The sequence below is a fragment of the Centropristis striata genome, chromosome 15 (genome assembly GCF_030273125.1).
Source record: "Centropristis striata isolate RG_2023a ecotype Rhode Island chromosome 15, C.striata_1.0, whole genome shotgun sequence".
Lineage (NCBI taxonomy): Eukaryota > Metazoa > Chordata > Actinopteri > Perciformes > Serranidae > Centropristis > Centropristis striata.
In genome coordinates, this window is record NC_081531.1 from 1132895 (window position 1) to 1157650 (window position 24756).

At 41.3% G+C, this 24756-nt stretch overlaps 1 protein-coding gene across 2 annotated transcripts; it reads left to right on the forward strand.

Annotated features, from left to right (window-relative positions):
* Window positions 1–210: 210 nt before the first annotated feature.
* On the forward strand, window positions 211–24756 carry LOC131986993 (fibroblast growth factor 13-like). 2 transcript variants are annotated; one of them, XM_059352135.1, is made up of 5 exons: window positions 211–427; window positions 11915–12025; window positions 18909–19012; window positions 21436–21634; window positions 24562–24756. In XM_059352135.1, exons 1-5 carry the CDS (start codon window positions 379–381, stop codon window positions 24699–24701), a joined length of 603 nt encoding a protein of 200 aa, XP_059208118.1. In that variant the 5' UTR covers window positions 211–378; the 3' UTR covers window positions 24702–24756. The 2 variants fall into 2 exon arrangements, with proteins under 2 accessions (XP_059208118.1, XP_059208117.1); XM_059352134.1 differs by lacking the exon at window positions 211–427 and adding an exon at window positions 11281–11497.

A 24756-nucleotide genomic window follows, 5' to 3' on the forward strand; every position in this document is an offset into this window, starting at 1 on the left:
CTTATTCCTTCCCTATTTCCTCCCTCCCTTCCTTCCTTCCTTCCTTCCTTCCTCTCGTTTTCCCTCCTCCCTCCTTTCCTCCCTCCTTCCTTCCCTCCTTCCTTCCTCTCTTCTTCCTCCCTCCCTCTCTTCTTCCCTCCCTCCTTCTCTGTGTATCTGTGACATCTTTCTTTGTTACTCTATGCGCGTGCGCGTGTAGTATTTGCGCGTGCCCGTGTGCATGTGTCGGAGCGCTCCGCAGCGGCTCCTCCTCCACACGGAGCAGACTGAGGAGCAGGAGGACCAGGAGGACCAGGAGGACCAGGAGGAGGACAGAGTGATATTTTTATTTTTATTTTATTTTGTCTTGTGAACTTTGATCTCTGGGTCTCTGAGTCGATGAGCGGGAGGACGAGGAGCAGAGAGGAGAAGGAGCACGCGGCCAAAGGTGAGAGGAGGTTTATTTTATTATTATTATTATTTATTATATATAAACTAAAGAGACATTAATGTGGTTTTACTGTCTGTCTCCGTCCTGCAGGACTCACAGAGACAAACACACAAACTACATCAACACATAGACTTTATTCTCTTTATTCTCTTTATTCTCTTTATTGAGTTTATTCTCTTTATTGAGTTTATTGTGTTTATTGTGTTTGTTGTGTTTGTTGTTTCTGTGCAGCCTGAAACAATCAATCATAATAAATCATAGCGTGTTTATTATAAAAGTGCTGACTGAAGCTTTTCTCTGTCGCTGCTTGTGATTTTCAGCTCATGAATTTATTTTCTGTCCCGGAGAGCAATAGAAGCTCCGCCGCGGTGCACGCTGGGAAACTGTTACATTACCATGGAGACGACAAAAAAAAAAAGAAAAAAAAAAGGGAGTTGCCCGAGAAATCTCTGCACGAGACCCTGAATTCATTCAGAAAAAAATAATAAATAAATGTAAAATTAAAAATGTTTTATTCAGAATGCATCTAGAAGGAATAAGGAAAGAAACACTCTAAATTAAAAAATAAAAAATTCATAAATAAATGTCATTACATATACAAAAATAATATTAAATAAACATTTAGAGTTATTTGTTAGAAAAGTGACAAAAAATTAATTTTTAATTTAGTAATTATGGGATTACAATACTTCTATTTATTTCGATTTATTTATTTATTGTAATTATTTTTTTTACATTTATTAACTGTTTGGTTTTTCTTCTTTTTAATTTTATTTGTTTTTTTTACATTTTAATTAATTATTTTTTGCATTTTCTCCCCTATTTATTTAAAATGGTTTATTTAAAATCAAAATGATGTATTTATGTAAGATTTTATTTATTTATTTCATGCAAATGAGGGGGTGTTAAAAAACGATTAAAAATTAATTTAAGTGTCATTTTTTAATTTACTTATTTCTTCTTTATTTTTTACATTTGTTTTAACATTTTCTTTAATGTATTTAATACATTTTGTTTATTATTTGCATTTGCATTTTTGAATTATTTGCATTTTTCAAGATTCATTAACTTTTTGGTTTTTCTTATTTTTTTTATTTCTGTTTAATTTTATTGGTTGTATATTTTTATTTTCACATTTTCTTTAATGTATTTAATTAATTATTTTTCTGCATAAGCTCCTCTATTTATTTACCAAATGTCTTTATTAATGTATGATTTTCTTTATGCATTTATTTTAACATTTATGCAAATAATGGGGCTATTCGAAAATAATAAAAAATACATTTAGGCATTAATTATTTGATAAAATGTGACTTTGTTACATTAATAATTTCCCATATTCTCCCTAACTTATTTTCTTCATACATTTATTTTAACATTTTTTTATGCAAATTACTGTGAAATCAAACAAATAAATGCATTTTAAAAATTAATTACATTAAGAAACATTCAATTGCAAATAAAATAAAAAATAATTTACTACAAATAAAATAAAAGAAAAAAATAATTAGAAATAAAATAAAATAAACATAATTAGAAGTAAAATCAAATAAAAGTATCTACAAATAAAATGAAATTAAAAATAATTACAAAAATAAAATTAAATAAAAATAATTACAAATAAAATAGAATATAAAAATAATTACAAATAAAATAAAATAAATATTGCTAGAAATAATAAATCAGTTTTTTAAGATTCAAAATAAATAAATAAATAACAGAAAATTGCAAATGAGATTTAAAAAAAAAACTAAGAGCCTGGTGTAACAGCAGTGGTTGCTATGGCAACGTATTGTTGCCGCCGGCAGCAGAGTCATAAAACTGAATTATGTTTCAATACACAGAAAAAGCAATAAAAGGAGCCGATAAAGCCGAAGATTTATGAGAAGATTTAACCCTCGAGAGAACAACAACAACAACAACAACAACAACAATAGCATTAATCTCCTGTAATTAATTATAATTAATATTAGAACGCTCAGTGTAACTTCTCCACATCGTGTCAATAAAATGATTTTTAGTAAGTGTTTCCTTCAGTCTGTTGAGAACAAGAGCAGCAATATTTCAGTTTTTAATTAAAAATATGTAATTTTAGCTCATTTTGGCAGCAGAAACCAGCAGAAACACTTCAGACTGTAAAAGAACAAAAGTTTTGCTCAACTTGTCAGTTTCTGCCTGAATATAAACAGTTAAACAGGTTTTTTTTCCACTTTGACTCACTGGATCAACATTTAGAACGGAAAAAACACACAAACATCAGAAAATTTGACTAATTGTTAATGTTGGTTCCAAATCTAACATATAAACACATGAAATATGAATACATAATATAAATATATTTGACCTTATCTCTGGTTTCACTTTTCTTTACTTGATAAAGGTTTTTTTAAAGGTTTTTTTTCTTGTTAAAGATTTTAAAAGGTTTTCTTCCTTGTTAAAGATTTTATTTTTCTTTGGTAAAGATTTGTTTATTTGTTTTCTTAGTATAAATAGTTTTTTCTTCATTGAGCATAATTTTGTTCTCATAAAAAAAACACCCCCATAATTTTCAAAATCTGATTTTTTGTGTGTTTGTTTTTTCTAAATGTTGATCAGTGAGTCAAAGTAAAACATAAATATCGGCTCATATAGACGGGGCTGACACCAACATGATAAAAATGTTTAACTGTATAATGGATCTATATAATGTGTTATTTCACCTTTTTGAATTGAATTACTGACTTAAATAAACTTTTCTATGATATTCTAGTTTATTGAGATGCTCCAGTAGATAGAGGCAGGATGAGAAGACTAAAAACACCAAAGAAAGAAACAGACTGTGATTAAAGACAAAGTGTTCTGAGTGATAATTAGCCGTCAGAAGCTCAGAAACTCTTGAGGTGGAGCAGCTCTCACCTCGTTCTGTCCTTATATAATGACGTCGGCGTGGAGGATTACCACCAGAACTCATTAACATCGTGTTCTAAAAGAGATTAGATTTATAAACGTGGATTAAAAGCAGCAGGAGGAGAGTCGCCACGGAGACCATGTCGCTAATTAACCCCAAACACAGAGGTGATGATGTCAGCACGCCGTCCGGACGTAACGCTGGAGACGCCAACAAGCTGATATCTGGACATTTAACATGGTTTTATTGATGATAACCACAATCATTATCAATAAAACCATGTTTAATTTCTAGATATTTAACTCTTATCAGCTGTTATTGTTATCATTATATTTGTCCAAACAAATGTTCATTTTGATGTCTGGTACAACTAAAGGTTCAAGATATTAAAGAAGACAATGGTCTGATCGTTTTTCCATGACTGTAAATGAAGATTGGTCATGATCTTTGTCAGGCTTTTTTCCCTTACAGATAGTTGTTTGGGGTATTTTGTGACATGTGATCTGTTCCCTTGAATCGTCTCTCTGCTATCAGAGGACTCTCCTGGTGTCTCACATCGTCTCGGATGCTTTCATCATTCTATATCAGATCTGGTTCTTCTCTCTGACTCACTGCTCTCTGTTTTTAAAAGCTGCTAAAGTTTTATTTTATCAGGATTGGTTCAGGTGTGTGTGTGTGTGTGTGTGTGTGTGTGTGTGTGTGTGCTGGTGTAGTGTAGAGTTACCTGGTGGCGTGGCGCCCTCTGGTGGCCACCTCTGAGCATCACTGCATCATCTTTTTTGTCATAATTGTGTGTCTTTATTGGTCTTTTTGGTCTTTTTTGTCTCTTTTCTTTGCATGTGATATGACAGTGTGAAGTTGAGTTATTGGAATGTCTCCTCTCAGAACAAACATTTTTTCAGGATTGGTTCAGGTGTGTGAACATTGTGTGTGTACTGGTGCAGTTTAGAGCTACCTGGTGGTGGCGTGGCGCCCTCTGCTGGCCCTCTGAGCTGCTGATGAGTGACGGCTGAGTGTCTCTGGAGTCTGCAGGGAGGTTCTGAAATAGACTGTGATGGTTCTGGTGGCTCGGTGCCCAATCAGGACCTGCTGCAGCTCGAAGGTTTCTATTTCCAGACGAGGACACAGAAACGTTTCTCTGTTGTTTGTTTTCCACTCAGAGACAAATAAAGAACAGCAGCAGCTGATGAACAGATCAGAGAAGAAAGACTCAGTCTGCAGCCGCACAGCACCACTCGTTCTTTACTTTAAATGTGCTGAGAGAGCACGTTCTGCAGCAGCATCCTGCTACACACACACACACACACACACACACACACACACACACACACTGATGCTGTGTGTTTCATCTGTTTTAACACAGGAAGCTCTGTAATGGGCTGATAATGTGGAGTTATGGAGGCTCTCTCACACACACAGCCATTACTGTGTGTGTGTGTGTGTGTGTGTGGTAGTGAAGGACAGTCGTCTCGTTCTCAGTTTGACTAAAGTTATTAACTGTCAAATAAAACAAACGCTTCTAAGTAGAATTTTGAGGGGGAAAAAAATTTAATTTTGTGTCCAACAGTTCCTCTCATTGCTTTGTTGTTTTTGTTGTTTTTGTTGTTTTTGTTGTTTTTTAATGGAATAATTTGATGAAGAAGATAAAACATATTTTCTCTCAATCTCACTTTGTAAATATAAACTAAAATCTGAAGCGCCGAGTCATCGGTTGAGGACGACTCGTTACTTTATGATTCTCATTTTATAAAAGAAGCTGATAAAATCTGATCTGGATCAGACATGATCCTCTGAAGCCCCCAGGTCCCAGTCCAGGTCCCAGTCCAGGTCCTGCTCCGTGTCCTGCCCCCCCCCCCCCCCCCCCCCTGCCCCCCCGCCTGGGCCTGGGCCTGAATCATTGATGAGGGTTAATGGATCCTGATGCTGTAATGATCTCCCGTCAGCCGAGCGGCTCTAATGGATCAAAGCCGTGGAGGATTCAGACTCTCAGACCATCAGAGACCATCAGAGACCATCAGACCGGCAGACTCAGACTCAACTTCACTCAGTCCGGAATATTTTCACACAACAGGAAGTGCGGAGCGCCGCGAGCGCACCCGGCCCGGAGCATGGCGTTCCCCCTCCGCAGATCCACCTCAGGTACCGTACTCTGGTCCAGGACTCCATTAATACGATTATTAGTCTCAGGATCCAGTTTATAGAAGTCTCACAGACTTTTCTACAGCTTTTTCCTCCTAGAGTATACTATATATATATATATATATATATATATATATATATACACACACTATAATTTCTGACATTAAAATGTTTTCAGATTTGAACTGATAATAAAATATAAAGTTGTGTTTATTAAATAAAATGATAATTTTAGTTTAAAGTCGATTTAAAGTCGATAAATCTCCGTTTTACCTGAATGTGAAGTTGCGGGACGCGCCCTGCTGCAGACCGGATCCCAGAGGGGACCCTCAGGACTCTGAGGACTCTGAGGACTCTGAGGACTCTGAGGACATGTCCCTCACTCTGTGAACGGGACGGTGTTGGACACTAAAAACTGACTTGATTGAAGCTTCCAGTCAGATTTGAGCAGCTTTCGTGTTTCTTCATCAGATATTTGAATGTTAGTTTTTATCTAAATGCCACAAAATAATAATAATAATAATAATAATAATAATAATAATAATAATAATGTATTAGTGTGCTGTTTGACCTGAGGGGTGAACCAGCAGCGGTGGCTCATTTTCTGTCTTCTTTTTCATAATTTTGTGTCTTTTCTTTGTCTTTGAGTGTTTAGAAAAGCACAATTTAAATGCAAAGCAAGGTATTAAATATTATTATTATAATTTGGTGTCTTTTTTTTGGCGTAATTTTGGGTTTTTTGTCATAATTTTGTCTTTTTCTCATAATTTTGTGTCTTTTTTTGTCATAATGTAAATGAATGCAGCAGCTGTGGAAGAATTCTTCACATCCAAAAGCATCAAAATGTTCTTAAAGTATCAAAAGTAAACGTTCTTTATTGTTTTTTATATTCCAAATAATAAATAGTAATTTGATTATTATAATTGATAATAATTAATAATGATATATATAAAATTATTTATTGATAATATATAATATTTTTTTACTTTAAAGCCATCATTTTAAAGTCAGAAAATTTTAAAAAGTATTTTTATTATTATTATTATTATTATTATCATTTTTGTTGTTATTATTGTGCTTAATGCTTAATACTGATATTATGATAATATCTATTTTAATGACTTAATATCCTGTTATGAGCTTTAATTTATAATCATTTTAATCTGATCTTGTATTAACCCCTTAAAGTATAAAGTTACATTAAAAATATAATTAAATGTAAAAAAATAACACAAAAACATTAATTTCGTATAAAAAGAGTAAAAACTGATCATCAGGTTTATGATATATTATATTTTATAAACTGCAGCAGATTAATGAAATGAGAATAATTTAAAAATATATATTAAAATTAAAGTAAATTGAAGCAAAATAAGTGATTTTGTCCCTTTTTGCTGTATTTTTCTGTATAAAATATAAAATATGAAATGAATGTGAAGCTGCTGAGGATGTGTTGGTTACTAACGGTGACCTCTGACCTCTGAATGAGGCCGATATTAATTTAATGGACCATTAGATTATTATTAGATATTATTTACAAACATTAATAATGAATGAAGCAGTAAATAAATAAAACACACACACACACACACACACAGAGTTAATCAGCTGATCAGTTTTAAACATGAATCTGTTTGTTGGCGATTCGTTTAAGTGTCTAAGTATTATTATTATAATTATTATTATTATTATTATTAATAATAATAATAATAATAATAATAATAATAATAATAATCTATCTAACATCAGTTATCCTTCCTGTGTTTCTGAAACGTTTCAGACTGAAGCTGTTGACTCTGTTTGTGTTTGTTTGTTTGTTTGTTTGTTTATGTTTGTTAGAATCAGAATCTGATTTCTTTACAATTTTCTGACTGAACCAGAAGGTCAGACCTCAGAGACCTGCTGACTCTCTCTCCTCCTCCTCCTCCTCCTCCTCCTCTCTCTTTCTCTCCTCCTCCTCCTCCTCCTCCTCCTCCTCCTCCTCCTCTCTCTCTTTCTCTCCTCCTCCTCCTCCTCCTCTCTCTCCTCCTCCTCCTCTCTCTTTCTCTCCTCCTCCTCCTCCTCCTCCTCCTCCTCCTCCTCCTCCTCCCTGAGCTGGGGTTAGGGTTGTGTGATTGTTTACAGATTTTGGAACATTTATTTGTGTTTTGTGTTGTGTTGTGTTGTGTTGTGTTGTGTTGTGTGTCCCCACCTGGTCATTCTGTCTGAACCGTTGTGAACCTGGTTTCAGGTCTTGGGGAGGTTTTTTCTTTTCATTTGTTCATTTTTGGTCCAAAATATTGTGTAAAGACAAAGTCTGTCCATGTGGCGGAGCAGGTAGAACCAGCAGCAGGTAGAACCAGCAGCAGGCAGAACCAGCAGCAGGCAGAACCAGCAGCAGGTAGAACCAGCAGCAGGCAGAACCAGCAGCAGGTAGAACCAGCAGCAGGAAGAACCAGCAGCAGGTAGAACCAGCAGCAGGCAGAACCAGCAGCAGGTAGAACCAGCAGCAGGTAGAACCAGCAGCAGGTAGAACAAGAGCAGGTAGAACCAGCAGCAGGTAGAACCAGCAGCAGGCAGAACCAGCAGCAGGTAGAACCAGAGCAGGTAGAACCAGCAGCAGGCAGAACCAGCTGCTGGTTCTGAGGAGAACACTAGAGAACTAGAGGAGGAAGGAGGCTGTTGGAGAGGTTTAGAGCTGGATGGAGATCTGACACTGGCTCTGCCTTGTTGTTGTTGTTGTTGTTGTTGTTGTTGTTGTTGTCACCCTGAGGAAAGTGATTTTTAGGGACCGAGCACTAACGGTGCGAGGACCCTATTGTAATTGGTCCGTCTATTCTTATTATTATTATCCTGGAATCGGAATCGCCCTTTTGGGCCCTTTCTCATATTCAAAAACTCATCATTTTTGGAATGTACATAGATCTCCACTGAAATTTACGTATTCTTGTGGTCGCGGGAATGGGCGTGGCAAAATGACTCAACAGCGCCCCCTTGAAAGTCAAGAAAATTCAGCCCCTCGCACAGGAATGTCGTAGAGACATGCAATTTTGGTGCATACATATATCATGACCAGACGCACCAAAAAGCCTCAAGAACCAATACCCTAAAACGTACAGGAAGTCCGCCATCTTGGTTTGAATATCGCACTTGTCATCGTTTTTGGCCATTTCCAGGTCGCATACTTTAACGGACTCCTCCTACAGATTTCACCCGATTTACTTCAAACTTGGTCAGTACCATCACAAGGCCTTTGGGATCAAAAGTTGTGTAAATCTTTACCGATGGTCACACTATGTGGGCGTGGCATGGCGGCAAAATATGGCGTCTCGCCATAACACACGAGACTGTATAACTTGACCATACATTGTCCAATCTGTCCCAAATTTCACACACGTGATGAGGGTCCAGCCCGGACACACCCACGGGTCAATAGTTACACACAGTCATAGCGCCCCAAATACATGATCCATGTATGTACCAAAATTTGGTACATACATGGATCATGGGAAGACGCACCAAAAAGTCTCAAGAACCCATACCCTAAAACGTACAGGAAGTCGGCCATCTTGGATTGAAAATGGCGTTTCCTGATGTTTTGGGCCATTTCCATGCCCCATACTTTAACGAACTCGTCCTACAGATTTCACCCGATCGACTTCACATTTGGTCAGTACCATCACAAGGCCTTTGGGATCAAAAGTTGTATAAATCTTTGCCGCCGGTCACACTATGTGGGCGTGGCATGGCGGCAAAATATGGCGTCTCGCCATAAAACACGAGATTGTTATAACTTCTCCATTCTCTGTCTGATCTGATCCAAACTTCTCATGCTTCATCAGAGTCCAGCCCTTAACACTTCTACATAACAATATTTCAGAAAGCCCCGCCCCTTATGCTTTATCCACGCCCCCTTTCATAAAATGACCATGTTGCAATACTTTAACGAACTCCTCCGACAGATTTCATCCGATTTACTCCAAACTTGGTCAGTACCATCACAAGGGCTTTGGGATCAAAAGTTGTATAAATCTTTACCGCCTGTCACACAATGTGGGCGTGGCATGGCGGCAAATATGGCGTCTCGCCATAACACACAGTCACACATTGACACACAGTCATAGCGCCCCCTGCTGGCTACAGGAAGTAACCCGCAGATGTGCCCTCCCCGACGGCTCCACTCTGCGAGGGCCCGTTCAGTCCTGCTTACAGTCCTAGTTTGTTTTGTTTCTTGAAGTGGCTCAATAAAGGGACTTTTAATACCAAAACCACCACCTCCTCTCTCTTCTTTCTCCTCCTCTCTCATTCTCTCCTCCTCCTCCTCCTCTCTCATTCTCTCCTCCTCTCTCATTCTCTCCTCCTCCTCCTCCTCCTCTCTCTCCTCCTCTCTCATTCTCTCCTCCTCCTCCTCCTCCTCCGTCCTCTCACATCGATCTGTTTCCACTCAAACATCCGGCGCCACAGGTCCACTCTCCTCCTCCTCCTGCTGCAGCAGTGCATCCTGCAGGGGGAGGAGGAGATGAGGAGGAGAGAAAGAGAGAGGAGGAGAGAGAGAAAGAGAGAGGAGGAGAGAGGAGGAGGAGAGAAAGAGAGGATGAGAGAGAGAAGAGAGAGGAGGAGGAGGAGGAGAGAGGAGGAGGAGAAGGAGGAGGAGGAGATGAGGGAGAGGAGGAGGAGAGAAAGAGAGAGGAGGAGAGAGAGAAAGAGAGAGGATGAGGAGGAGGAGGAGGAGGAGGAGGAGGACGTGCAGCGTCTGTCTGCTGCACGTCTGCAGGAAACGAAGACGAGCTGCAGAATCTCAGCAGCTCTGAACCTCTGCACCAAAACAACACCAGCTCCTCCTCCTCCTCCTCCTCCTCCTCCTCCTCCCTCTCCTCTCTCTCTCTCTCTCTCTCTCATTATTGTCACCTCTCTATTCATGCCTCCTCCTCTCTCCTTCACTCTCAATATCTCCTTTTCTCCTCCTTTCTTTCTTTCATTCATCTTTCTTTCTCTCCTCCTCCTCCTCTCTCCTCCTCCTCCCCTCTCCATTTGTACACAAGCCACACACACACACACTCAATATCTAATTTTCTCCTCCTCCGCCCTCCTTTTCTATTATTCCTCCTCTCATTAATTCACCTCTCTGCTGTTTATCACCCCCCCTCCTCCTCCTCCTCCTCCTCCTCCTCCTCCTCCTCCTCCTCCTCTCTCACATCAGTGTAACATGTAAATATCATGCCACGTGGGGTTCAGGGCTACAGGTGCCCTCCTCCTCTCTCTCTCCTCTCTCTCTCTCTCTCCTCTGCTCCTCCTCCTCCTGCTCCTCCTCCTCGCGGCGGGCAGGGCTGCAGTAGTTTTATGAACGGCCCGGCTCCATCATGGTTCCGGTCCCGGTTTCATTGACAAACATTCCGGTTGCTGCATTTCTGTCACGGAGCGCGTGGAGCGGCGGCGCGGCGCCGGGGGAGCGGCGGCGCGGCGCGGCGGCAGCGGCAGTCTGCAGCAACAACGAGCCCCGGAGCCGCAGGAGCTGTTGATCCGCCACCCGGACCGGACCGGATCCTCCTGCTGCTCCTCCTCTCCCAGCTGCACCACCTGAGGGGGGGCAGCTTCGGCCACTCGGACCCCCCAGAGGGGGACGTGCGGCGGCGGTAACGCGTTCGTGGATCTGTTTGAAGGACTTCCCAGGAAGCGTCCGGACGCGCCGATGGAGGCTTCTGGACGCTTTTTCTGCAGCGGCCGATGCGCGATGCGAACTGAGCCGTGGGAGGTGTAGCCTCCCCCTCCCTGCACCTCCTCGCCGCCTGATCCGCGCACACACTCCCCCAGCCCTCCTGCACCTCCTCCCGCACAGCCCTGCTCCTCTCCAGCGGGCACCATGTCCCGGGCAGCGGCCATCGCCAGCTCCCTCATCCGCCAGAAGCGGCAGGCGCGGGAGCGGGAGAAGGCGAACGCGTGTCGCGGCAGCGGCAGCCCGAGCAACAGCAAGGGCAACAACGACAAGCCGAGCAAGCTCAACGTCTTCTCCCGGGTCAAACTGTTCGGATCCAGGAAGAAACGGAAGAGAAGGCGACCCCCAGGTCCTCCTCCTCCTCCATCTTCACCTCCTCCATCTCCTCCCTCCATCCTGTTGCATGACACCACAAACACCATGTCAACAACTTTGTGTCCCACAGCTGGATCACGTCTCATCTGTATGTGCGCCACTGAGCCCGGGGCCAGGGATGGGGGCCCGGGGCCAGGGATGGGGGGCCCGGGGCCAGGGATGGGGGCCCGGGGCCAGGGATGGGGGCCCGGGGCCAGGGATGGGGGGCCCGGGGCCAGGGATGGGGGCCAGGGATGGGGGCCCGGGGCCAGGGATGGGGGCCAGGGATGGGGGCCCGGGGCCAGGGATGGGGGCCCGGGGCCAGGGATGGGGGCCAGGGATGGGGGGCCTCCTGCTCCTGCTGGTGTGGTGTGACAGGTGGAGGACTAACATGTGTGTCCTGTGCCCTCAGAGCCCCAGCTGAAGGGAATAGTGACCCGGCTGTCCAGCCGGCAGGGCTTCCAGCTGCAGATGCAGCAAGACGGCACCATCGACGGCACCAAGGATGAAGACAGCAGCTACGGTGAGTCCTCACAACACACACACACACACACACACACACACACGTTTACTGATCCACACACTCTACCAACTCTACTAGCTATTAGAGCATCATATGGCCAGAAGTGACAGAAAAACACCATATTATGGGATGTCCAAAAACTGGAAAAAAAAAAAGTCATACTATAGCATGTCGTTTTTTTTGTCAAAAATGGTCAAATTTTAAAATTTGTAGTCTGTTGATACATATTAGAGCATAATGTGGCCAGAATAACAGAAAAACACCATATTATGGGATGTCCAAAAATGATCACCCCCCCCCTCATACTGTAGCATGTCGGGAATTTTTTTGTGGAAAAAGTCGTATAATTTTTAAATGCCCCGATACTCTCTAAATGGTCTTATTATAGTCTGTTGATACATGTGGTAGGGTGGCATATAGAAAAACACCATATTATGGGATGTCCAAAAACTGAAAAAAAAAGTCATACTGTAGCATGTCGATTTTTGTCAGAAAACTTCAAATTTTAAAACACCTAAAAATGCTTAAAATGGGTAATTTATAGTCTGTCGATATTTGTGGTGGTATAGTTTGTCCAAAAATAGCAACAACAAAAACACCATATTATGGGATGTACAAAAATGATAGTAGACTATAGTATGTTGATTTTTGTCAAAAATGGTCAAATTTTAAAAAGCCTAAAAATGCTTAAAATGGGTCAATTATAGTCTGTTGCTGAGAACTTTATGAACAGCTGGATTCACTGTTTTGGCCAAAAAAAAAAAAAAATAGAAAACAGCAAAAATAGTTTCAGCGGCGTCTTCAAAATGCATTTTTTAATCTGACAGGTAAAGATAAACACTCATGTGTCAAACTAAATTCAGTAGAAGTTGATATGATATTAAACGTTCTGGGCTCTGAGACTATTTTAGCCGTTTTTGAATACTTTTGATTTTGACCTTCATGTACCACATGAAAAATGTTTACTATGCCCATATTTGGTATCCGTGTTTTCTCACTCACAATATCTTTATCAACTAGTTGTAAAATGATACTATTTATTACAATAAAAACCACAAATATGCTCAATGAACTGTTTTGCGACTTGAAAATGTAAACATAGGATACAAATATGAACATATAAAAAGGTAAAAATGTAAATATAATAAAACTATTTACAAAAAAGTCCCATAAAAACATGTATATTTATAGGTGTTTTTTCCTTGTTAGCTGTGCGATATATCACAGAGAGCTACACTAACGCTCAAATATTTCTGTACTATCAAATTAAAACTGCCATATCTTTGGTTTTACATGATCTAGGAATGTCAAACAACAACTGGGAGAAAGTTTCAGGTCTGAACTTTGGGGTGAAGTTGACAGCAGCGCTCCATGTGACCTGTTTATTTGTTAAACGTCACATGATCTGATCAGGACGCCACCATCACCGACCCCAGAGGGTTAATGACTGAAACAAACGTGTCAGCATCGTTATTACAGATTCATGTTCACAAACGATTAATCAGCTCAACAGACAACTGATAATAATTATTCTGTCCCAGCGTAGAACAATAAACGTGTCATATGTCGTCTTAATACTTGAGATGTTTAATGTTCGGGTGTTTGAAATCAAGAGTTCCTGTTATGGGTACAAAATGTTTCCAGAATGAAAGTTGTGCCGATGTGACATTCTGCAGTATCTTTATATCAGTGAATGTAACCTGGAGACGTTATGAGAGCCAGATATAGTTTATTTCATCAGCAGTTATCGTCCAAAAACTTCCTGCTGACGTGTTTAACAGTTTAAAAAGTAAATAAATGCTGTAAATGGTGGAAGTGAAGCAGTTGGTTGTGTTAAATGTGACGCATATAAACGACTTTAGTCCAAAGAAGAACCGCCCGTTTTGTGTAAAAAGGCTGTTGAGTAATTCTCGTCTCAATCATTTCACAACCAACTTGTTCATAAAATGTGAGTTTTTATTTGTTTTTAAAAGGTAAAAATACATGTTTTTGCCTTTTTCTTAGTAATATTAATATTATCCTTTACTTATCCTGATATTTTTATCTCAAAGTGAGAGCAAATGTTCAGTCAAAGTCAAATATGACATGTCACAAGTAGTTTTATTGAAACCGTTTATTTAAGTGAACATAAATACTGTAGAACAACAGGAGAACCTTTTTATAAATCAAAGCTCTAAAATAAAATATCTTAAATAAAAATAGCCTATGAAATAGAATAGGCCAGTGGTGGTATAGTTTGTCCAAAAGTAGCTGAAAAACACTATTATATACGTGTGGTCTGTGTCCTAGAGGTTAGGATACAGGCTGGTTACCACAGCGGTCGCTGGTTCGATCCCAGGACTCACGGGTCAAGAACTATTTGTCAAAAACTAGCAACAAATTAGCACATTATGGGATGTCCAGAAATGACTCCCTCAAACTTTAAAATGGGTCAATTATAGTCTGTTGAAACATATTAGAGCATCATATGGCCAGAAATATTTATATTTATATGAGAAAAGAATAACGAACATTACAAAATAACTAAATATGACAAACCCTAGTAAGGGCAGCATTTATATAGAAAAAGAAAAAAAATGGACTATATTGATATACGGTCTAATTCCATGTCACATTTAAAAATATATCAATATATTCTATATATCGACATATACCCAGCCCTCCTAGTTTGTAAGAAACTGGATTGGAGCTTTATTGGACGTTCACTGTAAAACCCAGCGCTTGTTTGTTATTATCACTAATTTTTCCTTTTCAATACAACAAAGATTTGTGCAAAAAGTAATTTTAACTTAAAATATTAAGTAAAATATTAAGATTAATTTGAGTAAACTGCATTGTCTTTGTTGTCCCGACATTAAATTCTTTCGCAGCGTCGACACTCAAATATTTAAGTTGAAACAACAAGTTGAGTTTTACAGTGTGGAAACAACGGCAGTTTCTGTTTTTGTCGTCTTTCTGCCGGAACACGATGTTTGACGGGTTAAAGGAAGATAAAAGATGAAGTCATGACAGAGAATAAAACCTCGCTTCCTGTTCATATTGATGCTTTAATATCTAGAAAGGTCTGATTTAGTTAAAGTCCCATGAAAATAAACAAGTTTAAACTCGATTTAAATCTAAAATACGCTGTGTAGAAATCTGTCTGACGTGAGAATTTAATCTTTTTTTGATTAGTTTCCGTGTTCAGAGCTGCTGAACTGATCCAACAAATCAGCTCCAACACTCACAAACAAACGTCACTCTGTGATTGATACGACTAATCAATAACGCTTCAGACGGCGATCTCTCTCCTCCTGCACGCCGCCGCCATTAATCTCCCGCCGACTGTTTGTGTGTTTGTGTGTTTGTGTGTTTGTGTGTGTGACAAAGACGTAAAGGCGAGTGGACAAAGCAAAGCGTGCTGGTTAATGAGATGATTACATGGTGTACATCATGTAAACGCCCACCGCGTCAGATCAGCCGAGCGTGACGGCGTTTCAACGGGTGATCCCTGTAATCCACAGCTCCATAGAAGCATCACTCATTATGACAACATGCTGCTGGAATGACTGTAATTAAACAAGAGGCTGAATCATCAAACTGGCCCAATAATGATGTCGCTGCTGCAGCAGGAACAGCAGGAACTACTGACACGTAGGAGACAATCAGGGTTTAATTAGAACGAAGCTTTTAATCTGAAAAACATTTAAATACATTAGACGAGTTCTCCTTTAATATTCATCTACTGACAAGATACGAGATGTAATGTTGGCAAGGAGGTGAAGTAGGAATCATTCTGGTGACAGACATGCCCACTTTATGTTGATAACCCACGAGTCTCTTTACTGACATGTCCACTTTATGTTGATAACCCACGAGTCTCTTTACTGACATGCCCACTTTATGTTGATAACCCACGAGTCTCCTCTTTACTGACATGTCCACTTTATGTTAATAACCCACGAGTCTCTTTACTGACATGCCCACTTTATGCTGATAACCCACGAGTCTCCTCTTTACTGACATGTCCACTTTATGCTGATAACCCACGAGTCTCCTCTTTACTGACATGTCCACTTTATGTTGATAACCCACGAGTCTCCTCTTTACTGACATGCCCACTTTATGTTGATAACCCACGAGTCTCCTCTTTACTGACATGTCCACTTTATGTTGATAACCCACGAGTCTCCTCTTTACTGACATGTCCACTTTATGTTGATAACCCACAAGTCTCCTCTTTACTGACATGTCCACTTTATGTTAATAACCCACGAGTCTCTTTACTGACATGCCCACTTTATGTTGATAACCCAGAGTGTCCTCTTTACTGACATGTCCACTTTATGTTGATAACCCACGAGTCTCCTCTTTACTGACATGTCCACTTTATGTTAATAACCCACGAGTCTCCTCTTTACTGACATGCCCACTTTATGCTGATAACCCACGAGTCTCCTCTTTACTGACATGTCCACTTTATGTTAATAACCCACGAGTCTCCTCTTTACTGACATGTCCACTTTATGCTGATAACCCACGAGTCTCCTCTTTACTGACATGCCCACTTTATGTTAATAACCCACAAGTCTCCTCTTTACTGACATGTCCACTTTATGTTAATAACCCACGAGTCTCCTCTTTACTGACATGCCCACTTTATGTTAATAACCCACAAGTCTCCTCTTTACTGACATGTCCACTTTATGTTAATAACCCACGAGTCTCCTCTTTACTGACATGCCCACTTTATGTTAATAACCCACAAGTCTCCTCTTTACTGACATGCCCACTTTATGTTGATAACCCACGAGTCTCCTCTTTACTGACATGCCCACTTTATGCTGATAACCCACGAGTCTCCTCTTTACTGACATGTCCACTTTATGTTGATAACCCACGAGTCTCCTCTTTACTGACATGTCCACTTTATGTTAATAACCCACGAGTCTCCTCTTTACTGACATGCCCACTTTATGTTGATACCCTCGAGTCTCCTCTTTACTGACATGTCCACTTTATGCTGATAACCCACGAGTCTCCTCTTTACTGACATGTCCACTTTATGTTGATAACCCACGAGTCTCCTCTTTACTGACATGCCCACTTTATGTTGATAACCCACGAGTCTCCTCTTTACTGACATGCCCACTTTATGCTGATAACCCACGAGTCTCCTCTTTACTGACATGCCCACTTTATGTTGATAACCCACGAGTCTCCTCTTTACTGACATGCCCACTTTATGCTGATAACCCACGAGTCTCCTCTTTACTGACATGTCCACTTTATGTTAATAACCCACGAGTCTCCTCTTTACTGACATGCCCACTTTATGTTGATAACCCACGAGTCTCCTCTTTACTGACATGCCCACTTTATGCAGATGACATGCAGTTTGCACTTTCCATAAATTGAGAGCGACAACATAACAAAAATCTGTTTAATATGATACTTTCTGAAATATATATAGGGTGTTTTTAGATGTGACATGCCCACTTTATGCGCTTCATAAGAAGCTGTTTTTGGCAGAAAACCAGTCAGTGTTTCTCCTGTAGTAAATGTGTTGTTGTGTCCTCTTGTGTGTGGGTCTTTGTGCATCCTGGGGTCCTAAACAGTCTGTGAGCTGCATAAATGGGGTCTGAGTGTAAAGCTGAGACTCTTGTGGATCCAATGAGCCCAAAGTTCTTCATGTTGATGATGTTAGTGAGAGAAACTATAAAATGAGCTGCTGAGACCTCCAACTAGAGACCTGGAGCATTCAGACTAGAGACCTGGAGCATCCAGACTAGAGACCTGGAGCATTCAGAGACTAGAGACCTGGAGCATCCAGACTAGAGACCTGGAGCATCCAGACTAGAGACCTGGAGCATTCAGAGACTAGAGACCTGGAGCATCCAGACTAGAGACCTGGAGCATTCAGAGACTAGAGACCTTGAGCATTCAGACTAGAGACCTGGAGCATCCAGACTAGAGACCTGGAGCATTCATACTAGAGACCTGGAGCATCCAGACTAGAGACCTGGAGCATTCAGACTAGAGACCTGGAGCATTCAGAGACTAGAGACCTGGAGCATCCAGACTAGAGACCTGGAGCATTCAGCCTAGAGACCTGGAGCATCCAGACTAGAGACCTGGAGCATTCAGACTAGAGACCTGGAGCATCCAGACTAGAGACCTGGAGCATCCAGACTAGAGACCTGGAGCATTCAGACTAGAGACCTGGAGCATTCAGACTAGAGACCTGGAGCATCCAGACTAGAGACCTGGAGCATTCAGACTAGAGACCTGGAGCATCCAGACTAGAGACCTGGAGCATTCAGACTAGAGACCTGGAGCATCCAGACTAGAGACCTGGAGCATTCAGACTAGAGACCTGGAGCATCCAGACTAGAGACCTGGAGCATTCAGAGACTAGAGACCTGGAGCATCCAGACTAGAGACCTGGAGCATTCAGACTAGAGACCCGGAGCATCCAGACTAGAGACCTGGAGCATTCAGACTAGAGACCTGGAGCATCCAGACTAGAGACCTGGAGCATCCAGACTAGAGACCTGGAGCATGTATCCAGGCAGGATGAGAGTTGAACAGAACGTGTTTGTATCTTTATTATAATAATCTTTATTCCAGTGAACATATTCTCATGAATGACTGGCGACCCTCGTTGCTTCGTGTCTTTTGCTGATTCAAACCGTGTGAACGGCGCCTGATGAGTCCTCGCTGACCTTCTAAAGAGCTTTTTGTGGCTCAAACAGACGAGTCATCGTACCAGATGCTGCAGTCATACTGATGACATGCTTCTCTCCCTGTGTGTGTTTGGTTGTTTGTTTGTTTGTTTGTCTGTGTGTGTTTGTCCTTCGTGTGTGTGTGTGTGTGTGTGTTTGTCCTTCGTGTGTGTGTGCAGCTGTGTTCAACCTGATCCCTGTGGGGCTTCGTGTCGTGGCCATCCAGGGCGTCCAGACCAAACTCTACCTGGCGATGAACAACGAAGGCTTCCTGTACACCTCTGTAGGTCTCACACACACACACACACACACCCACACACACACACAAAATAGAAGTTTAAAATTGTGATGCTGCATTAAAACTATGGTTAAAAAGTGTCATATTATATATATTATACATTTTTTTTTAGGTATCTCTTTATTTTTTATTCATTTTATTTCCATATTTATCGTTTCATTTCCACATGTATCAATTGATACATTAATAAATGATAATTGATACATTCATTTGTACATTCATTTATTTATTTATTTAGGCCTATTATGTATTAATTTCTACATTTATATACAGTCTTTATTGACTGGCATGTGTGATGGATATATGAATTAATTATTAATTAATTAATTGGTAAATGTAGTGCACTTATATAGTGCTTTTATCCAAAGAGCTTTACACTACACACGACGCTCATTCACCCGTTCACACACACATTCATACTGGTGTTAGAGGCTACCAGGGCACCCTGGTGCCACCTGCCACCATTGGGAATTCATTCACACACCGATGAACGCAGCATCAGGAGCAATTTGGGGTTCAGTATCTTGCTCAAGGATACTTCGACATGTAGGCTGCCATGGTCAGGGATCGAACCACCAACCTTCCGATCAGTAGACGACCGCTCTACCAACTGAGCCACAGCCGCCCCAATTAATTTTTTCTTAAAATCTACTAAAATTTCACAGTAAACCACGGCAAAATTGCGGACGGCACAGTTAGGGAAGGTGGTTTGTTTACCATCAGCGGCCGACACCACGAGTACAGTTAGCATGCTGGTTTGTTTACCATTAGCAACAGACACCACGTGTACGGTTAGCATGCTTTTTTTTTTACCATCAGCGGCCGACACCACGTGTACAGTTAGCATGCTGGTTTGTTTACAATCAGCAACAGACACCACGTGTACAGTTAGCATGCTGGTTTGTTTACCATTAGCAACAGACACCACGTGTACGGTTAGCATGCTGGTTTGTTTAGCATCAGCGGCCGACACCACATGTACAATTAGCATGCTGGTTTGTTTACCATCAGCGGCAGACACCACATGTACAATTAGCATGCTGGTTTGTTTACCATCAGCAACAGACACCACGTGTACGGTTAGCATGCTGGTTTGTTTAGCATCAGCGGCCGACATCACGTGTACAGTTAGCATGCTGGTTTGTTTACCATCAGCAACAGACACCACGTGTACAGTTAGCATGCTGGTTTGTTTACGATAAGCGGCGGACGCTGTCCACAGTTAGAAGGCGGCCTCAGTTGTTGTGCAGTGAGGAAATGAAACGGCGTGTCTGACTCTGAAAGAGGGCGGAGACAGAGACGAACTCAGAGTTTGTTGAAGGAAACCTGCCCGCGACCAGGTTAGGTTCTCCGAGTCAGTTACCGCGGCAACTCAGCCAGGGCTGAAGTTACCTCCCTTTCTGGAACATTTTCAGGGTTAACAACTCAGTATCACCTTGAGTTTATAATAAAAACATATCATTTGTATAATATGACATTTTTTATCCATAATTTTAATGCAGCGTCACAATTTTAAGCTTCTATTTTGTGACTTTTTACTGATGCGTTCAAGGACCACTGGAAAGTTGACAATCAGATAATAATACCTGAGTTTAGTTTTGTGTATTTTCGCCGATTTCCATCAAGACAAATCACTGAATCCACCACAAACAACAACAATCAGAAACAAACTTAATTTGCACTATTTTGTTTGCTGAAAAAGCCGGTAAACACAGTGACATCACAGAGTGACATCACAGAGTGACATCACGAAGCGTACTGTCCCTTTAAGAGGCTCAGTCAACAGCAGCTCAGACTGATAAACACGAAATCAGCAGTTTGATCTGTCAGCTGATATTAAAAACACTCAATATTTGCGCACACACACACACACACACACACACACACACACACACACAGCTTCATCAGAATGAACCAGAGAGGAACAGAAACATCTCTCCATCTCTTTTTTTTTTCTCGGCTGGTTGGTATTCAGGGGAGTAGCCCGTTGCCATGGAGACGCAGGAGTAAAGAAATGCAAATGTCAGCCAGAAACTCAGAGTCTGACTCAGCTGCTCCTCCTCCTCCTCCTCCTCCTCTCCTCCTCCTCCTCTCATATCCTTGTTTCCTCTCCTTGTTTTCTTTCCTTGCCTCTCCTCTATCCCTGTTTCCTCTCCTGTTCTCTCCTTGTTTCCTCTACTTGTTTCCTTTCCTTTCCTCTCTCCTTGTTTCCTTTCCTCTCCTCTCCTCCTTTCCTTTCCTTTCCTTTCCTCCTTTCCTTTCCACACCTCTCCTCTGTCCTTGTTTCCTCTCCTCTTGTCTCCTTATTTCCTCTATTTGTTTCCTTTCCACACCTCTCCTCTCTTTGTTTCCTCTCCTCCTTTCCTGTCCTCCTCCTCGTCTCTAACTCCTGTCTCCTCCTCCTTTAGGAGCACTTCACCCCGGAGTGTAAGTTTAAGGAGTCAGTGTTTGAGAACTACTACGTGACGTACTCGTCGATGCTGTACCGCCAGCAGGCGTCGGGCCGGGCCTGGTACCTGGGCCTCAACAAGGAGGGAGGAGTCATGAAGGGGAACCACGTCAAGAAGAACAAGGCGGCCGCACACTTCATCCCCAAACCGCTCAAAGGTAAAAACTCTTCATCCCCAAACCGCTCAAAGGTTAAAACTCTTCATCCCCAAACCGCTCAAAGGTAAAAACTCTTCATCCCCAAACCGTTGTTCTAGTTGCTAAGCCAACCTCGGCTCATATTCCCAAACACACAGCAACTAAAGGCTAGCCTAGCTAATAATAGACAAAGCTGGTCTCCTTTCCCTGCCTGATGGAGTTACTTGAGTGTGAGACCTCTGCCACGTTTACACATATATTATATGTGTATATATATATATATATATATATATATACACATATATTTCCCCCCCTCTCTTTTCAAAAATAACATCGTGCACACAACATCGTTTTCAAAAAAATTGTCATTTACATCAACCCGCATAAATACGCCATCGATGCCATTATAACTATGCCAAACCTATGGTCAGTATAGGGGGAAGGATAAAGGCAAGGCCAGTTTATTTGTATAGCACAATTCAACACAAGGTAATTCAAAGTGCTTTACATACACATTAAAAACAGCAAGACACAATTGAAAACAGTAAAAACAGCCAATCAAAACAGGGAAATAGAAATAAAAATATAAATAAGATAAAATAAGATACAGCAGGATAAAAAAAGAGATAAAATAATAAAAAGCACAAGTCAAACATTTGTAGTCAGCCATGTGTAAAGCCATGCAAGCCAATCAGAATCCTCAGAATCAACAACAACGAATAACACGAGCGACTTCCTGTTCCTTTCAAAACAACTAATATGGCGCGAGGTTCCATGATAGCCAAACAAACTGTAAACAGGGCGCTCACATGACATGAATGAGAACCTAAAACCTCGTTTGTTTCTCCCAGTTGACACGACAACACATAACCAGAGTTTTCCAAATTCTCCACTTTGCCCAGAGTTTTTAGAAATAATCGTTTTCTGTGATAAAAGCGGGGTTTTCGTGTAAATTAGAGGCCAAACCGCATGGAGATATTTGCGTTTTCCCTTCGTGTAAACGGGGCCTAAACTTGCCTTGGTGAGGGGGATTCTGCCCGACAACTGAGGGGGTTTGTGCTGTGTTTACGACTCACCCAGCCTCCTGGTCCAGACGGCCTGAGACTGCCAGCCCGCTCCAGGTGGTTTGTTCAGGGCTTTTTAAAAAGGTCTATATACAAAGTGTTGGTGTGGGAAAAACAAGAACAGCTTCAAGTCTTCTCTCTTCCTTCAGCGTCTCACTGGGTCCTTTTCCCTAAAACAAAATGTGTCTGCAGCTCGCTGTGTTAATTGGTTTCATTTCCAGCTGCAGACTGTTGGGTTTGATTGAGAGAAACACCACAGCACTCAGTCTGACCTGTCACTCAAACTAAGCCCACCCACTCCCTACGACACTGACTGAACCATGACACCACTCAGATATAAACTCTTCATCCCAAACCACTCACAGGTGAACACTTTTATTCAGCTGTTTCCAGTTAGAAACCTTTAATAATGCATCAAAATCAATGCTTCTGTGACCACATTTTTATTGGGTAAGTATACATCAAAGTACAAAAATACAATGCATTATTGAGTGGGCATAAAAAGTGTAAGGTCTAGACCAGGGGTCTCAAACTCAGATTACCTGGGGGCCGCTGGAGGCAGTATCAAAATGACCCAAAAAAGACACAAAATTACTAAATTATTTTAAAAAGACACAAAATTACCAAAAACAGTAATTAAAGGGACCTTCCACACACAACACGGTAAAGTGCCATTCATATAAAACTCACATTAAACTTTCATATCAAGGTGGGGGCCACAAAATATTGTCACAAGGGCCACAATTGGCCCGCGGGCCGTGAGTTTGAGACCCCTGGTCTAGAATGTTAAACTGGTAACAGCAGCTAGCCTAGCCTAGCATGTTGCTGTGCCAATGAACTTCAACCAATCAGGTCGTCAGAGTCCCCATCACTGTTGAACTCCATTAAAAGTCTGGACGGGCCAAACTGACAGAAACTTTCATCTCTTAATGTGATTTTTCATTTTTATTTTGTCTGTGTTGTGATTGATTGATTGATTGATTGATTGATTGATTGATTGATTGATTGATTGATTGATTGATTGATTGACAGCCGATTGGCCCAAGGAGGAGGGGCCTCGGCTCTTGGCCCTCCCTCTAACTGTTTTTTGACTAATGAGTCTACCATAAAGGTTGTTCGGCCCAAAAGACCTGAGTGGCTGATTGATTGATTGATTGATTGATTGATTGATTGATTGATTGATTGATTGATTGATTGATTGATTGATTGATTGATTGATTGACAGACAGCAGAAGGGGCCCAAGACAACCCGGGCCTCTCTCTGTTGTTTCATTGGGCAATCAGTAAACCAAATATTATAAAAATGTAAAATACATTTATATCATCGGCCCAAATCACCGTCCGATGCCAGACGTCCAGTCCAGCCCTGACTCACGAACCGGATTAACCCTCTGAAATCATCTTCACCAGCCATGTTGGTGTCAGGTTTTTCAGCGTTACCTCACCTTTATGTCCTGATAATTAATTTTTTACTTTGACTTACTGGATCAAAATTTTGAACCCAAAAGAAACAAAGGAAAACATCAAATCTGATCTTGAAAATGATGTTTCACACACAGAAATGTACATGTTGCAAATATGAATACAGGTAGCAAATATAACATATAACAGGTAGAATGAGGATAATATCTAGTTCTATATTTTATACTAAATGTATTTGACCTTATCTCTGGTTTGACTAGGCTGAATATCATCAAAAAAAATCCGGCATGGAGTTTAAAGCCAGAACTTTATTTATAAGCTGGTGTAGAGCCTCAATGTTGCTTCATTTTTATAGTAGTATGCAGCTGGTTTCATGGACTCTAGAGGGTTAATGATCCTTTCTCCTCTGTGTGTGTGTCCTTGTCTCCTTGTCTCCTCTCCTCTCCATGTGTGTGTGTGTAGTGGCCATGTACAGGGAGCCCTCCCTCCATGATCTGACTGAACTCTCTCGCTCCGGCAGCGGCACGCCGACCAAGAGCCGCAGCGCCTCGGCCCTGCTGAACGGAGGAGGGAAGTCGCCTAGCAACAACGACTTATCCTAGCCCTCCACCCTCACACACACACACACACACACGCACACGCACACACACACACATA

What these genes read in the sequence shown, in the direction of transcription:
- LOC131986993 (XM_059352134.1), top strand. Translation starts at nt 11,296, where the DNA reads ATGTCCCGGGCAGCGGCCATCGCCAGCTCCCTCATCCGCCAGAAGCGG. An exon ending in GAAGAGAAGGCGACCCCCAG is followed by an intron (nt 11,498 to 11,914) that starts GTCCTCCTCCTC and finishes CTGTGCCCTCAG; the next exon opens with AGCCCCAGCTGAAGGGAATA. An exon ending in CATCCCCAAACCGCTCAAAG is followed by an intron (nt 21,635 to 24,561) that starts GTAAAAACTCTT and finishes GTGTGTGTGTAG; the next exon opens with TGGCCATGTACAGGGAGCCC.